Here is a 17,502-nt window from a genome sequence, read left to right on the forward strand (position 1 = left end):
CCAAAAACCGAAGTCAAAATATTTTATTTCATAATGTATGAATTATTATCATGCTACATGATGCTGTACTTCAGCTGCCATAGATCGTCCTCGCTGGCTACAGGGGAACAGATGACCTTCCATTACACCGTAATTACATCCTCCTGGCAGAGGAGATCACAATAGTCCCACGATGATATGTGCATTCTGACCAGGCCAGATGAAAACAAAACCATTTACCGTTACCTTCCAGCATCTTAACATCCTTTCCAGGTAAAAATATTCCTATTTCTTATTGAAAGTTTTCCATTTTCACGTTTCTACTGGAAAATTTGCCTTCTCTTTGGACACTCTGTTTTATCAGCCGCTGTATTCTTCAGCCCTCTTAACTTCTACCAAAAACAAGAGAGCATCAAGGACTAACTCTTGCTCTTCCTACTAACATAGGAATTACATATGTCCTTTGGGAATAAGAATAACACTACCCTCTCATTTTTCACAGGCTGTCAGACAGCAATCATCCATAACAATTTTCTACCCTGCCAAATAATAAATTAAAAATAAAAAAAAAATCTGAAGTAAGAATGGTTCTTCATCCCATCCAGATCTGGCTTGTTTGCAAGCAGGACAAGAGGTAGAAGTCTGCCCACTGCTGGTTGGAATTTTTTTGCCACAGATTTTTGACCAACAAGCAGCTGCCCAACTGAAACAGGGGTTTTCTGTTTTTCCAGTTAGTTTGAGGAAATTTGTTTCCCATGAGATCGTCTGGAAGCTGAAAACATTAATCTGTTTAGAATGGATTCAGAACACTTTTTGTCAAAAAAATCTAGGAAAAGTAGATTTAGAAAAGAAATAAAGCATTTCTATGCCTTTTCATTTAGATGGGAGGGGGAAACTAACATTCAGAAGTAATAAAAATCAAGTAGATAATAAAAAATTAATATTGCACTTCTGCAATATATTGCCTGCATATTGTAAGCAATGTCACTTGTAACACTAAAGACAGCAGTATTATAAAGCAATATGATTACAAAAATGCTAAAGGACGTTTGATTTCTCCAAGCTCTTGCCTGAAAACTGTTAGATACTTCAGCATCCATTGGAGAAAAAAAAAAAATGAGTCTCATTAGTTTCGTCAGTTAAAAAATCAAAGAATAAGTTAAATGTCTTTGCAGCAAATCATCTTCAGATACAACAGTAGACTTGTATTTTTGGTAAAAGTTAAAATTGTTTTTTCTAACTCATTTCTACTTCAGACTTATCTGTTTAAAGTGAAGGTGGTTTTTTTCCCCTTTTTATTCTCCGTTAATTCTCTCTGCCATATAGGCCACTTTATAGCTCCTGCACACCTAAATGACTTCTCCAGGCAAAAGAGCAGTAGCAGCACCGCAGACATTCAGTGGTAGCTTGTACATAACTGACAATATTTTAGCAGTGCCTCCAGCCCGGCTGAAGCCAGGACTGAAACTATTACAGCCCACAGATACAAAAATTGAACATCTCAGCACCTCAAACATTCAAGCCTACCTATCTTCCCATTTGCCCCATCAGCATTTTGGCGAAAGCTACAAAGCCATTAGAATGCAAATTTTGAAAAATGAGTATGTTATAGGAACTGCTTTATTTTTAATACAACTGCATTTTATAATAGACTCATTTTCTTTTAAAAAATATATATTTCAAATATTTTAACCTACTTCAGATTTTATTTTTACTTGGAAAGCATGATTGTTTTTATTTTTTTACACAGGTAAAAGAAAAAAAAATAAAAATCACATTATACACATCTATTCTGTCGTATGATTTATAGATTTATTATTTCACCAGTCAAGCATTAAAAAACCTAAAACCTATTTATAGGTATTTTCTCTTTACACAGCATGGAAAAATTCTTCTATCTTCTTCTGCTATTTAACAATACATTTATATTATTTTAAATGCTGAATTGCATTAGCAGTTTGGTCACTGCATATTGTACACTAAGCCAGAGTATTTTAGTTCTGTTCCCTTTTATGAAAGCTGAAAGAATGAGTTTTGCATTGAACATCTGTATCCAATGAAAAATATATTAGGTGTCAGCTTTCAATTCACTGTATTTTATGGCTCCAAAAGGTGGCATTTCTTTGCTAAAACAGACACTCTGACATATTTAACAGTTGAAATGTATTGATTCAAATGAGAGTAATGTTCATAGCCTGAGGAAAAAAAATGGTTCTGTATATTTGTATGGAAAAAACATTAAACTCCATTAAAAATGTATAACTCCCCTTATAATTACAAGAAAGCAGTTGCAATGTTTTTATAGAATGGTAATAACATTAAGTATAATAAAAAAACAACACTAGAAGTATGAAAAAAAACCTCAGGAATATGAGGGCTGTCTCAAACCTCCAAGCATTGCTTACTCTCTCTTTTACCACAATCACCAGATGCCCCTTAAAAAGACAAAGTGTTAGACCTGAACACCTACCACTTGGAAACTTTGGGCAGCTATCTCTAAGGCCACCCAGTCCTGGGGGTCCTAATGCAACCAGACCGGGAGGTCCGTGAAAGAACAACTGAAAAAAGCCTGCGCCCAAGAGACCAAAGATAAAGCATTCCCTATGGGCTGTCTCAGACAACCTTCAGTAGAAGGTGGAGAGACTCAAAGACTAAAACAAAGAACCAAAATCTAGTTGGTTCCTCTGTTGTTGCAGTGGGTTCTTCCACACTAAGTTTAGTAACTACAATGCAAGACACTGACTCCAGCCTCTCAACTAGCTGATTGACTATTTTAATTGTACGCTTCAGTGGTAACACAAAACTACCAGTTTACAAATAGAACCACAAAATTGTCAGAGTTGGAAGGGACCTTCTAGAGATCATCTAGTCCAACTCCCCTGCCAAAGCAGGGTTGCCCAGAGCACATCACTCAGGACGGCATCCAGACGGGGCTTGAAGATCTCCAGAGAAGGGGACTCCACACCCTCCCTGGGCAGCCTCTTCCAGGGCTCTGCCACCCTCACCCGAAAAAAGTTCTTCCTCATATTACTTGGGTGAATCTCTAAAACACATCAGCAGAAGGATGAGCTTCTACAATACTGAGGCACCAGTATAACAGCTCCTTCTGACCCTCTCCAAGATTTAAGCCCAAGATAACAAAATGCAATAAAAATAAAGAAAACAAAGGCCAATGATTTTATGCACATGCAAAACTGGTTCTTTTCTGATGAGCTACTCTGTTCCCTACAATAGCCAACAGCAAGAGAAATAGTTTTGATAGCACTGAGACATTATCACTTACTTGAAATGGGACATATACACAATCTCAAAAGCACGTTGCTGTTAAATTATAGAGTCTTCTCAACTAAATAATAACCTGTATCAGTGCCAGCAGAATCAGTTATAAGTATCATGAATGTCTTGATAGTCAGGTATTTAAAACCAGCATTTCCCACTGGCTTGAGCTGAACGCGCAGCTGTTGAAAATAAAAGGTACTACTATGGAATCCTTTTAGACAGCAACAGGACCTGTCACCTAGACTAGACCCCCACCTCTGCAATGCTAACACCTCCCACTTTGAGGATGCTATAATGTACAATATTGTACGGGTCAATCCCATCTGACACACTGATGAGCAAGAACACTGACCTGAAGCAGGTTTTGCTGCAATTCAGGATCTAAGACAGTTTTCTTGCAGAAGACTACCCACCCTTTATCCCTCAAACTTTGCTCCTTCTTCAACACACCTTTAAATTCCATGCCTGGTCTTCAACTCAGTGCGTCTCCTGACATCCCTACCTCCCTGTTCCTGTTCTCCAAGCCTATTTCACTTCTGCACCCAAGCAACTTTTACAGGCCTCATACAACATTTAACATTTACACATCCAGGTCCTCAGTGTCTTGCATTCTCCAGCTCCTTTACCTATGAGCCTCTGAAGCCCAGAAATCTCTCTTAGGAAGAGGCCTCAACACTGAAACCTTGGAGCCCAGACACATGCCCAGGGCACATCTTACAGGTCTATACCGTGGTCCCATGTGCTAAATGAAGCTGGATGGAGTAAGAGACAATATCATAACCCCTTGCAGCTGGTAACGGGGTCCAGGAATATGAAAAAAAGATCAGAGCTCTACACAATACCCAGAAGAAAAACGGAGAAACCATCCCTCTTTACTTGTCCTAAACTACAGACTGGTGACAAGGCCCATCCTGCTGATCTCAGCCCTTTCCCCTCTGCAGACACACAAGAGAAAACTTTTCTGTACTGAAAAGTACAGACAAACAAACCCTTTTTGCTTTCAAATTACCATTTTGTCTATGCTAGAAGACTACTATGGCCCAACTGTGCTAACATCCCAGCAAGTGAAGCTTGCTCAAGGTGGAACAGACATTTTTTCAGTATCCACAAGAGTATTCTACTAAAATAAGCATATACACAACCTACCAGATTGGAGTGTGTCAGCAGTGAAAGCATTGCTGAGTGTTTTGTTGGCTCTGTACATAATAAAAGCAAGGCTGAAATACGATCATGATTTACAAGACAGTTGGGTCAACACATATCCTTAACTTTGCTACTGGAAAGATCTCTTGACGGATCCACCAGAGCTCAGCCAGAGGAAAGTGAGGGTGAGACACAACATCCATAGCTCAAATCTACCTCTCCAGCATGCAAACCCCCACCTCTGCAATGCTAATGTGTCCTGCTTTGAGGACATTATAATGTATAATTTTGTATGAGTCAATCCCATCTGACACATCGATTTCAACTGCAACGTCCTTTTTCCAGCCCCCAGAACACAAGCAGCTAAAATCTATTCACCAATGCAACTGTAATGACAAACCGTCCTCTCAGAAGCTCCAAGCTTCTCTGACATGGTTCCAAAAATAACTAGCAAAATGCCTACAAAAGTACTAGTGATTACTAAAAAAACCCCACAACAATGTCCGCACTAAATTAGAAGAGAACGTCCAAAGTCTCAGGGTTAAAAATTCTTACAGCATTATTTCTCAGCTGCACCATGTATCCCAGTCTTCCAATTCTGGCTCTAGCTATGCCTAATTTCCATCTAATATCAAAACCCTTCATTCATATTACAAAGTGCAATACCCTTCTAATGTTTTCCAGTTTGTAATTTCAGACCCACACCAGGCTTTGCTGCTGCAAAACTGTCACCATTTTAACTTCCAGTAACACTGTGTAGGGCATATTTGTCTCGCCATAAAAATTTCCAAAAATATCATCACTTGATCAACTGAGATGTTCAGCCCTATTCTTGCCCAAAATACTTTGTTCTTTTTTTAAAAAAAAATCTACATTTATTTGAAAAGCTTATGTGTCCTTGTTGAGTCATTGTATAAATGAATGAACAAAATATAGATGAAACAAAACATGAACCAACGTGACAAAAATGAAATGCATATTAATTTCCTTTATAAATTGAGAAATCCAATTGCATTTAAACTGGCATAAAGACACTTACAATGAGGCCAAACAAGTTATAGCACAGAGCAAACTAGGGTGTAGATAGACAGAATATTATCTGCTCTGTGTTATCTGCACATATATGCGCGTGAAAATCTGCTGACTATTAATGCAAAGTACATTATTTCTCCCATGGAGGAGGAAAAAACCAACAAACCACAACAAAAAAAAACAAACAGAAGAGTCCTGCATATCCTTTTTTCTTTTTGGGTGCTGAAAAGTGAGAGAGTACAAACGGGTTTTTACAACAAGGTAATTGCATGTTATAAATTCATACCTATTTTATCTTACAGCAACATTCTCATGTGTCCCTCCTCTCATTAAAGTTAACCTAAATTATCCAGTAATTAAACCAAATTTGAATTCTGAGTCAATATATTTATATAAATATTAATTACTTTAATTCAGTTACACATAATTTATTTTGAATATGAATTTTAACTTAATTGAATTATTAATTTGAATAACAATGTCTACAAAGGAATTCAAAGCAGTTTAACAAATCACTATAATTTCAGTTCTTCAGGACAAACCGAGAAAAAAAAGAGCTTGGTGTGAGGTGTGGGGGAATGCATTAAGCAAATGAACTGTGTACGCTGCTTAATTAAAAGAAGGTTGTGCCCATTTAGTTCTGCAGTGCAGAATTTGGTGTCCATATGAAAAATCAGATTTTTAATTATAGTTGGCATTTCAGAACCTCCTGCTGGTTGGTACTTTCTTGCTAAAAAAGTGACCTCATTCCTAAACTTGTCACTGTGAGAACTCTGTTATGAACTGCAAACAAGCTTCTATTTGTGTTAGAGTGCCTCACTAAAACTTCATTGTTTAAAACATTTAAACAATATATTATATCCTTAATGGAACGTGCTGCTTCTGATTCAAAAAACAGTCTTTTGGATTTTTGTCTTGTGGTAATTGGAATGAAGAGTCAGGATTTCTGGATTTTGTTCTGGCATTGCCTAGACAATTTTATATTCAAAACTCATTAATTTAAATGGAAGTACCACACAAAGATGTAACTTAAAACAAGCGCCACTTTTGCAGTTGTGGATTCGTAACTATTCCAACTCTAAAATGGGTATCACCTACCTGTAAAATACTATGTTCTTGCATTCTACTGACACTGGACTTATTAACTACACCTCTCATAACATAGCGATACTGCCCTTCCTCTTAAAAAAGAGGAAATACAGCAACGTAGAATGGGCAGATGAAAGGTGCTAGATATACTCTATTACTGTACGAAATCACTGAGAAGGTTCAGCCACAGCATTTGCCAAGATAAGACACTGGTTATGTTTCACCATAAAGTCATAGAACAGTTTGGGTTGGAAGGGACCTATAATGGTCATCCAACCCAATTCCCCTGCAATGACCTGGGACCTCTTCCACTAGATCAAGGTTCCTCATCCAACCTGACCTTGAATATTTCCAGGGACGGTGCATCTACCACCTCTCTGGGCAACCTGTGCCAGTGTTTCACCCTCAGTGTAAAAAATTTCTTCCTTAAATCTAGTCTAAACCTATCCTCTTTTAGTTTAAAACCATTACCCCTGTTCCCATTGCAACAGTCGCTCCTAAAAGATTTGTCCCCATCTTTCTTAAAAGCCCCCTTTAAATACTAGAAGGGGCTATAAGTTCTCCTAGGAGTCTTCCCCAGTCCGAACAAGCCCAGCTCTCTCAGCCTGTCCTCATAGGAGAGGTGCTCCAGCCCTCTGTTCATCTTCTGGCCCTCCTCTGGACCCGCTCCAACAGGTCCATCTCTTTCCTGTGCTGGAAACGGCTGTTCACCAGAACAGACTTCCAGAAAAAACAAAACAAAATCCCAAAAGCCACACCCCACAAATTTAAAAATGCTCATCCCAGTTTTCCTCCGAAATAACATGAGCAAAAGTTTCATGTAAATATCACCTCCTCTAAAGTATTTTCTCCTCTTTGTTTAACTACTACCATGTTTCCCTTGGGATGAGGTATTGTGTAAGTCAAGGATTTCTTTGGTAGAATCCTTTTGACTTACAGAGATCACATAAAAGCCATTTTTCCCTGAATGCTCTCAGCAAACAACATGCTACTTCCTGGCTCATAGTTCCTAAAGGCTGCCTTCTTGAATGAGTTGTGTATCCCAAAGAACCGTCTCTTTCCTTCCTGCCAGGGACATATTCTCATTCGCTCCTTTTCATATCTACTTGTTTTTTCTTGGCTTTTGGTTGGCATCCTCTTTCAACAACAACGTGTTTCAGCCTCGCACACCAAGCCGTGCAGCTGCAACCAGTAAATCCCCAGGTCCCAGCTGAAGCCACTAGGTCAGACCCCTCTGTGCACAAACTTCCACAAGTCTTAGCACGCATTGCCTTGAGCAGCAATTATCAGTCGCTAGACTGCTTGCTCAGCAAAGAACTATTTAATAGCTCCTTCAAGACAATCAGTACGCCCATACTCTTTAGGAGGCCTTCCAGTAAAAATGGAAGGGGTAATGGCAGTAATTAGCACCATGCAGCTTAATGGTATTAATACAGACAACACATGCAAAAAAACATTAAAAGGAGACTTGAGGAAAAATAAACATGATATGAATAATAAAGGTCAATGATGCCACTCCCGGAACCACTGTGGAGGCAAACTAGTTATTAGCTTTTCTGACCTTGCCAACAGTTGCACCACATGGAGGTAGATACCTAACCATAACGACCTTCATTTCTGAAACGCAAAGAAGACTGAAGGATTGAATTCCCAGCTAACAGCGTACAGAGTTCTCTTAGTGTCCAGTATTAGACAGCATTCTATCAAATTGTATCTTACCCAGTAGGTTTGTGAGCCACAGGGCCAAATCTTCTTTCATCGGCAGCAAGTTTGCCTCATGTCTGCTTGCAAGCCACTGGCTGTATTGATGCATATCAGAGAGGCCAGGCCCACGTGCCTTCGGGCTCAGAGCAGTGCACATTGCTTATCCACTTGTTGGACCTGTTTTATTATATATATTTAAAAAAAAAAAAGAAAGAAAGAAAAAAAATGCACTTCATATATATCAAATCAAGTTTCGCAGATTTTCTTTTTAAAAGATTACAACAGTCACTATGATTCTAAGAAATCAGATGTCAGACAAACAGATGTGGATCTAACACATGAATACAACATCGATGATTGAAGTTTTGTTTTGTTAATGGATCACATTGCAAGTGATTAAATCATAGAGATAAATGTCAACTTCATTTGTACTCACCAAGCTACACATGTTGCCAACACATAACCAAATATTCTGTAAGGAATGATTAGAATCAAATCAAAATAAATTAACATTTTACACAAAGCTAACAACTCACTAAGGTGCCTGATCCAGAATCCATTCAAAATAAATGGAAAGCTTCAGAGATTTTTGGATCAGGCCCAAGAAAAGCACGGGAACAACTGAGTTACGCTACTATAGCAAACTTACTAACAAGTAACAAATGCAGTTACCAAATGGCATCAGTCTATTCTACAGTTCTAGAATAATTAAAAAAAAACAACAACAACCATCAAACAAACAAAACCCACACCAAATATATTTACTGAATAGCATTACTTCTTCAGAAAGCAGCACAACAGCTAGTGCTGGTCACCCACACTTCCCACTTGCACCTTTTATACAAATACTCCTCTGCTTCAGTGAGGACTTACTGAAACTTTCAGGTTTCAGGTAAGACAATACGTCATGTGTTAAATATTAGTTAAGTGTGGTGAGTCTTGCCACAGTCAGAGACCTTGGGCCCAATGGACCAATATCTCTGCTCCTGAAGGACTAATTTCTCCATCTGTGGCATAATTGTTGCTAAAGGAGGTTGTTTTTCTCCGAAAAGAAAGTCAGATCTGCACCCTATTGCTTGTAGCAATGAGCTGAGCAATTTTCTCCCCTGGTAGGCTGTAGCTTGCTGAAAGCCCAGTCACACCAACAGTCACAAGCTCTTACAGAGGTGGCACTAGACAGACGTTAACTGGGGTGGGAGGACCACAAGAAGGAGTTCTTTGCTTATTGTCAACTGGCTGATCCACACCAACCGTGGTTACACGTGTCAGCTGGCTCCAGCTTATGCAGACTGCAAACACTGTTTCATTCTGTCCTTTGCATACCTTTCAAGTCAGGTAAGAGGCAATAGTAACTTTAAAAACAACAAAAAAAGAGAACAATTTGTTATACTACTCCATTGTGGCCTGGAATAAAAAGAATACTAAAAACAATTCCTTTGCCAAAAAAAAAAAAAAAAGGAAAACATTTACTGAATGTAAAAGGCAGTTGCCTTTCCATAAAATTGTGCTGTAACCAACATTTCAAAATTTATGAAATGCTATTTGGGATATTTTAATGCTTACATTAAATACTCTAGCATGTTTTAACCATACCCTGGGTAACTAAACTTCTTCTTTGCAAAGAGATATGCTTAAGCTCTCATGGAGAGTACCTCACCTCAAATCCTGAACTTCAACTTGCCCTTGAGATAGGCACAGCTTTGACTATGAATATACTTCTTATTGAAATTAGATATTTTTTTCTGTTGGGGAGGGGAGAAAATAGATGTAAAAAAGACTTCACTCCCTTGTATAAATACACATTTCTGAATTATCAGTAGATTTTACATTTTTCTAACAAAAAAAAAAATCCTTAGGTATCAAAGTTCCTTTAGAAGCAGAGGAGTTTAAGATACACTAAAGGATATCATTTAAGCACAGCTCTGTTCTGAAAACTGACTTTGTAAAAATGTCAGCTTGAGTTCATGGTTTCCTGGTTGATTAAATCTAAATCATACCTGTTCATTTGGGGTGGGACATGAGGGGGTAGAGGGAGAAAAATTAGGCTGTTAGCTCTGAAAAGGTCAATCTGGAATGTCATTCTCTAAAAAGATTCCTTCGGACTAAACGATAGTAACAGTTAAGGAGTTACAATGACAGTTTATTTGAAGTTGCTCCAAGTCTCTTAGAACCACGCAATTTGGTGCTTTAAATCACTGCTTCATTTTGGACAGACGGAAACAGGAGTAAGATGCATAACTGACACCGCTATTTCTTCAAAGATTATATGGGAAAAATTAGGTATAAATATGTCTGGCATTTATTTTATTTCCAGGAAAAAAAAAAGCTAAAAATATTTTTGACTGATTTCTGGAGTCCATAAACTCCATTGATAAGGCTAGAACCAGAACTGAAACTAGTTTATTTCCTTTAATTATCTCTGAAATTTTATCAGTAAAAAGTAATTAAAAAAAGTTTCTAATTCCTGAATGTTCACTTCATACACAGTACACAAACAAAGCAAAAGTGAAATACATCATCTTTGGCATCATTTTTACAGTTTACTAACACCTACGTATCTAAATATTTAGGTAACAAAATCCTGTCATTTGTTTCTTTTGACATACAGATTGGAAAAATCTGCCTGTACAAAGAAGCACTACTGTACTAAAGGAACCAGTTTGACACTACACCTCTTCACTGGAAATAATTTCACAGTTCATACATGCTCTGAGGAAGGGGTTAGACTGGACGACCCCTGGATGTTCCTTCCAATCTAAACTATTCTATAATTTTCTATTTCATGGATGCACACAGCAATATTCATCCCAGGACCTGAAGCGAGGTCTGCCCTGCAAGGAGTATAACATATGGCACACACACTGAGCTGGGTTGTAGTAAAAGGGAAACTACTGACACAACATCCTTTTCTTTCACCTTAGGAAAGGTCCACCTGCCTTACCACTTCCAAGACCATGTACACGAAGTGCCCTGTGAAACTTGAAGCTAATTAATAACTAACAGCATTGTAACACACCTGACAGCTAGCCAGACACGATACAGACTGCAGCCACCAGTGGAGCTGAAGTAATTCTAAGGTCTCAAAGTTGCATTTCTTTAAAGCAAGAGAGAAAAAAAGAGGGAAGGCTTCTGGAGCAGCAACATGGAGCCAGCTTGGGTTTCCCAATCAGTCTGTGAAAATAGTATTGTCTGTTTATGCTTCATGCTAATCTCTGCGGAGACACAGAGCAGAGAATTCAGGGATTTGAGATGTTACTTCAGTTTGGCTCTTACATGTAGGGCTGTCTTGAAATATATTCCATACTGACCTACCTCTTGTTTCATAAAACTCAGCCAGAGTTCTCAAGGAACTTTTGAGACTCACTGAAGGAAAAAAAGTGGGAGAATAAAGAGCTCTGGTTTTGAAGGATGCACAGGTGCCTCAGTTTAGTAGTAAATGTGGTGGTAAGAAGAGAGAAGATCCAGAGAGTTTAAGACGGTATGGACACAGGTTTTCAGAATAGAAAACTAGGAAAGATGAGGAAAGTCAGAGAGACAGGTGATAAAAATCTTTAGAAGCTGAAAAAGATCCAGGCATCTCTATACTGGAACTAGGTCGGCTTGAAATAGCCCTGAATTGACAATAATGCATGGATTAATTTGTAAAGCAAGCATGCAAAGCGAGGACTGCGGACTGAGAAAGTCAATACTGATGAAGAGTCTCCACTGAGAACCCTGAAGAATCATAGATGAATTACATACAATCCAACCTTACCTCTCCTTAAATTTTCTTTAATTTCATTTCTGAACCCCTTTCCCCACTTCTTCTCCAAAAACGTGCCCTACACTTTAGTAAAATACTTTTGTGTTAGAATCAAAGCAACAAAATTTCTACATTGGATTTTTAAAATAAATTTAAAAAAAAATCAGCCTTCAAGGAGCAGAGTGCAATTTGTTACCTGTACATCCCATCACAAATTCTACAAGTGATATTGTGGTTCAGTTATCAAACTGCAAGCCTCAAAAGCTATCAATCAAACTCTTAATCATTCTTTATGCAAACACTGGCCACAACTGAACTTCCAGGTTTAACTTAAGCCTCCACGATACTCCAGTGCTGAAGTACCTAAGCTTCATTAAAACATGTATCTACTTCATCAATCGTAAAAGTCCATACAATAACAATTAAAACTTTATCACACACTAGCTGGGATCTGTAAAGAAGCTGAACTAAGATAGTCAGGTGAAGGTGACAGCAGTTGGGACCTAAGCTCCTTCAAGATCACTTTCAAGATTCCACCTGTCGTCAAGGCTCTTGATTCTTCACTCAGGTACCAGCAACTCACCTCCTTAAAATGTCTTAACATATTTATTCTCTGGTGAGCAGGAGTAAAGTTTATTCACAATTTAGCAGTGAGGAATTTGCTCAGAGAAACGGACTAACTTGCCACAGAGATGGACAGTAGCATTGAAGGATACATCACCAGAGCTGAGGCAAGCCTCTCTGGCTCCAACAACTATTTCATCCTTTCCTTTTGGCAGGCATAAAGTATGAACAAAGTAGCCAAAAAAAAAAAATTGGTCTTCCTAATCTCACTACTTTCTAACAGCAACATCAAACCATCCTGTATACAGCTCTTTTACAACTAGCCAACACAAACATGTCAGGTATTTCATAGAATGTTACACTTCTCTATAAGCTGTGGAGGCTGACGTGAGATACACACAATCATTTTCCAAACTTACCTAAATGCTTTGTTCCTCAAAAAGCAACTTCTTCCCCCTACTATTCTGAAGGCAGACAAGGAAAGGTCTTTACTTTTCATTCCGTTTTGTTACAGGTCATATTTATGCAGCACAGCCTTTTTTTTCCACCTCTCTCAATAACAGTGAGACATCTCAAGTTCTTAGACTTATTGTCTGGCTAAAGAATTCAGTGTGGGATAGTTCACAGTACACTCAGTGACATGTAACAGATTCAACACACTGAAAGGTTATATTTCTCTCTGCTTCCTTCTACCAAACAGTGAAGTTTTTATTTTGCTTTACAGTAGTACATTTAGTTTTCTGTGCATTGTAGCTCACTGCTTGTGTTTTGCCAGCAGTGTAACTTACACTATCTGCTGATTGTTGTCAGTGATCATCAGGTGAAAGCAATGAGAATCAAACAAGTAATCTTCTGTAATTCCACTGGCTTTTGTTGGGGTTAACTGGTAGAACAAAAGGGATAGACTCTGTATTTAAAACACACAGCAAGCAAAGACTGTTTAATCCAGAAAGAAAAACTGGCCACACAATTAAGCACTCACAGTTGCAGATCCCTGGATTCAATTCCATTTCCTATTCCAACCACCTTCCTTACCTGTAAAATTGTGATAATGGTAGTCTTCAGCAAAATCAAGTATAAACAGGAGAAAAAATTTCTTCTATATAGTAAAAATGTGTATACAAAAGTGTGCGTGTATGCATAGATAAACATACACAGAAAAAAAATACACATGCTCCAACCTACAAATTAGTCATGCAAAACACTAAGCTTTTACTCCAAATCACCCATCCAGTTCCAGCACATATACCTAACAGCTTATACTGAGTAGTTGCTGGCTATGCAGTCCCCTCTATATAACATGAGTTCCATGGTCACTTCAGCCTTATTCCTAATTACACGTGCATTAATTCTCAAATAAAAGGAGGCCTGAACCACTCCTTTTAACTTACTCCTAGATACAGTCCTTCCAGGCCAGGGATGAAGAAGTCTTGATGAATCACTTAGTCTTTATGACTTGGCTTAAGAATTAGCATAGAAATTAAGTATCCAGCAAAACAAGCATTTTTCTTTGTATTCAGTTAGAAAAGAGTAAGAAGATGTTAGGAGGGGAAATAAACAGATAAATAAATAAAGCAAATACAGAACTGTGTTTAGACATCAATCAAATAGTTTCTGACACTAAGGTCATACATGATGTCCCCTTTCTACCACAGCAGCTTGACCGTGACACCGGGCACCAGACATCTGTTTTGGCCCACCCAGGTGCCATCACTTAGCAGGTGAGCTAATTGACTGGCTCTGTTCAGCTGGCAGCCAGAACAGAGTCATCCAGGCCTGAAGATTTGCACATATGCCAATTCAGTGGCCTAGCTGCTCTACAAAGCTGGAACAACTGGAACAGATGATGGCATAACTCTGCCTTGGACACTGGGTTCAAAGAGTATTTCACAAAACCTTCATATCATTAAGTATGCAGGCTCTAAGCTTGTGAAACGAGGTCTCTTATAATATGATTGAGGAAGCACATTAGCTATCAGTTGTAAAAGAAACAAAACATCAGGCATGCAACTGTGCAATAGCTTTGCTGTCAGCAGTAGAGAGAGCAGACAGTAACTTAGACAAGAGCAGCAAGAGTTTTCTCTGAAGGAACTGGAACTCGAGCACTAGACTGCGCATTGGCTTTGACAGAGGGGTATCGGCTATAACTGCAGACAATCTCCTGCTGTCTTAGAGAGAAGGTAATGCTATTGGAAAGCAGCCATCCTGGAAAGAGAGGAGACAGAGGATCAAAAGCCAGAACAGAGCTCATGAGTATCTGGCAAGGGCCTCTGCTGGATCTCCCTGCTAGTTCTAATCACCTCAAGCAGATGGAAAAGAACAGAACTTTTGAAACTTTACTGGAGTTTAAGTGGACTGTGCAAAGCATTCACTTACTGTAACTACAAGTTGGGTGCAAAAGAGGCTTAAATAAAAGAGTCAACGTTCATAAACAGATTGAGTTGCAGCAACAAAACTCACATTTGTGCAAGCAGAAATGAGGCTGCCCACAACTGGGCACATACTTGCCATCACCACTTTCACATAAGCAAGTGCCAGTTAGACAGACATAGCACACACAAGCATAAATACATACACATTTGAAAACTGATCTCAGTTTTCTTGCCTCAGTGTTGGTATATTTCTCAGATTTGGAGAGTACATGATTAGTCCACAGGCTAATGGCTGCTCTTGTTTTTCCACACCCTCACGTATATTAATACACACGTGTATACACCCACGTATACGCAGAAAGGGGCGGGGGGGAAGATATGTGAATGTCTTCCTTTGAGAGCCACAGAGGTAACCCACAACTTCTGTAATTGATATTTTTACTGTCAGGAAACCGTTCCCTATGGTGAGATCTGCTAGACACTGGAATAATTTCCCCGAGTGAAAGCATGAAAGCTGCTCTACTTGAAATCCTTAAAATTGACTAAAAGCAGCAGTAGGAAAAAACCCAGAGACCTGTCACTCACTGGTAGATGTTACTCAGTCAATCTTTACCACCTGCAATTTCCAGTTTGCTATGGAACAGTAAGCACACTCATTTTGCCCCTTTACATATGTAAAACCAAACAAAATCACTTTTAAAGTAATTCTGCTACTACATCACATCCTCCTCTTCAAGAGCCATCACAGAGCTTTCCCTTCCATAAGAAACAACAGGTCATTCTTGTCTGCATCATCCTAGATACATATAGCTGTAACCTTAGTTTTCTCACTACCATAAACAAGCAGATAAAACATAAGCTCACAAATGCAGAAAGCATATTTTTGTAAGGAAATTCAATTTTTCTAGTTATTTTATTATCCTTATAAACTATACCACAACCAATTTAGCCCAAGGTTTCTGGAGCTTTCCCAGATTAACTTGGAGCATACTGTACATGTTAGGAGCAGGGGGAGGGGCACTGGAGGGGAACCACCATCTGAAACTCATTAATCAATTAGAATTTTTAAGGGCTTACATCAAAATGTGATCTACACTGATAAAGTAAACTTTAATCACAAGAAGCCTTTGTCCTTTACGTTATGAATATACTCGATACAAATGTGTGCAGCACTTTGACTGGAGGATAGAGAACCTGGCACACCAGCTCACCGATACTTTAGACCTGCAAGGCCCTTGGTCTGAGGCCAGACCAAAACGAAGTTAACCGCACTTAAAAATCTGAGCTAATCATTGGAAGCCTAGACATTTTCAGGACTATGCCTAGTAGAAACAATTTTGTTGCCTTGATAATGTCTCCTCTACCAAAATGAAAGGAAAAAGTCCTTCTCACATAGACCAAAACAAAACTTTAGGAATGTTCAATATCTACTTGCTCATAAAATCATAACTTCTGGAAACTGAGCCCGATTCCTAACACGGTCCAAAAACTTTCAAGTTGACTTCTCTTTGCCTGGCTCTTACTGTATGTTTTTCTGCTTGCCTAAGCAAACTAGCCATTAAAAATTAATACAAAGTAAGTTTCAACCTCCACCAACTAGAAAAGGAAATACATATTTAAACTGACATATCACATGTTCCAAGGACTAGAAGCGTGTCTCTTGCTGCAAGCACACTATGCAGACAGTTTTACAAGCTGACTCCCAGCTTTGCTTTTAATTATGAAGTTCCATTTCCAAACCCTGTCCTGAAATTAGCGTGAAGCTTAACTGAGAGGTGTAAACTGGAGTCAAAGAGGTACTTTGGATAGTAAGTGTGCCAATTTAAATATGATTGTCTGTAAAATAAAAAAAAGTGACCAAATAACTTAGTAACCTGAAGTCAGTAAGCACTACAGACTTGAGGATAATACTGACTCCTCCTCACCTCACCACTTCCAACTAGATTTGGTTTGGTTGTGGTTCCAACTAGGGTACCACCGTATAATGCTGATCAGATGGCCTACGGTACCATATGATATGAATTTAGGGATGTCAGCTAATTTCCTATTAAATCACAACCCACATCACAAAACCATCATAAAACCATTACACTTGGCACAGCATCTACTCCACGGTGAAGAAACCATTCATAATTTAGTATACACAGAAACCAAAGAATACTTTTTTTGTCCATCTTTCATTTCAAAGTAATGTCAGAACTGTGCTGGAACTGCACCGGGGAGCCTGCAGTGCATCCTTCCTGGTGCCCCAAGAGCCCTTCTCCCCTAGGAGCACGCAAAGCCAGTAGAGCCAGCAGGCTCAGCTGACACACACCGTCACAGCGGGATGCTGACAGCAATCCTAGATAAGGCAGACAGCGACCTTCATTTCTTACAAGTAAAGCGCTAGGGAAGAAACAGAGCCCTCTTGAAGTCAAACTCTGCCCTCCTGAGATTTGAATCCAGAGCCTGCAGAGGAAGAGCAAGAAGCTGGAAGGATGGGGTTTTGGAATAGAGAGGTCTCATCCCGCCTGCCCTTTAGGACAGGAGGGGGCAGGCCGGGAGCCCCCCCCCCGGTGGAGCCACCCTCCCGGCGGCAGGGCTTGGCCGCCTCCCACC

General features: G+C 39.1%; 1 protein-coding gene across 4 annotated transcripts in view; it reads right to left on the reverse strand.

Annotated features, from left to right (window-relative positions):
- Positions 1–17,502, reverse strand: part of GAS2 (growth arrest specific 2) — a 94,449-nt gene that overhangs the window by 76,068 nt on the left and 879 nt on the right. Inside the window, exons 1-2 of one of the 4 annotated variants that reach the window (XM_014951634.1) lie at positions 13,515–13,535; positions 8,242–8,403 (exon numbers count right to left, since the gene is read on the reverse strand). In XM_014951634.1, the coding sequence (XP_014807120.1) occupies positions 8,242–8,383 (142 nt within the window). In that variant the 5' untranslated portion in view covers positions 8,384–8,403; positions 13,515–13,535. Of the gene's footprint in view, positions 1–8,241; positions 8,404–8,662; positions 8,684–13,320; positions 13,384–13,514; positions 13,536–17,502 lie in introns of those variants that run through there. The other 3 variants (XM_014951633.1, XM_014951632.1, XM_014951631.1) reach the window with 3 other exon arrangements.

The sequence above is a fragment of the Calidris pugnax genome, unplaced genomic scaffold (genome assembly GCF_001431845.1).
Source record: "Calidris pugnax isolate Ruff unplaced genomic scaffold, ASM143184v1 scaffold183, whole genome shotgun sequence".
NCBI classification, from domain to species: Eukaryota; Metazoa; Chordata; class Aves; order Charadriiformes; family Scolopacidae; genus Calidris; species Calidris pugnax.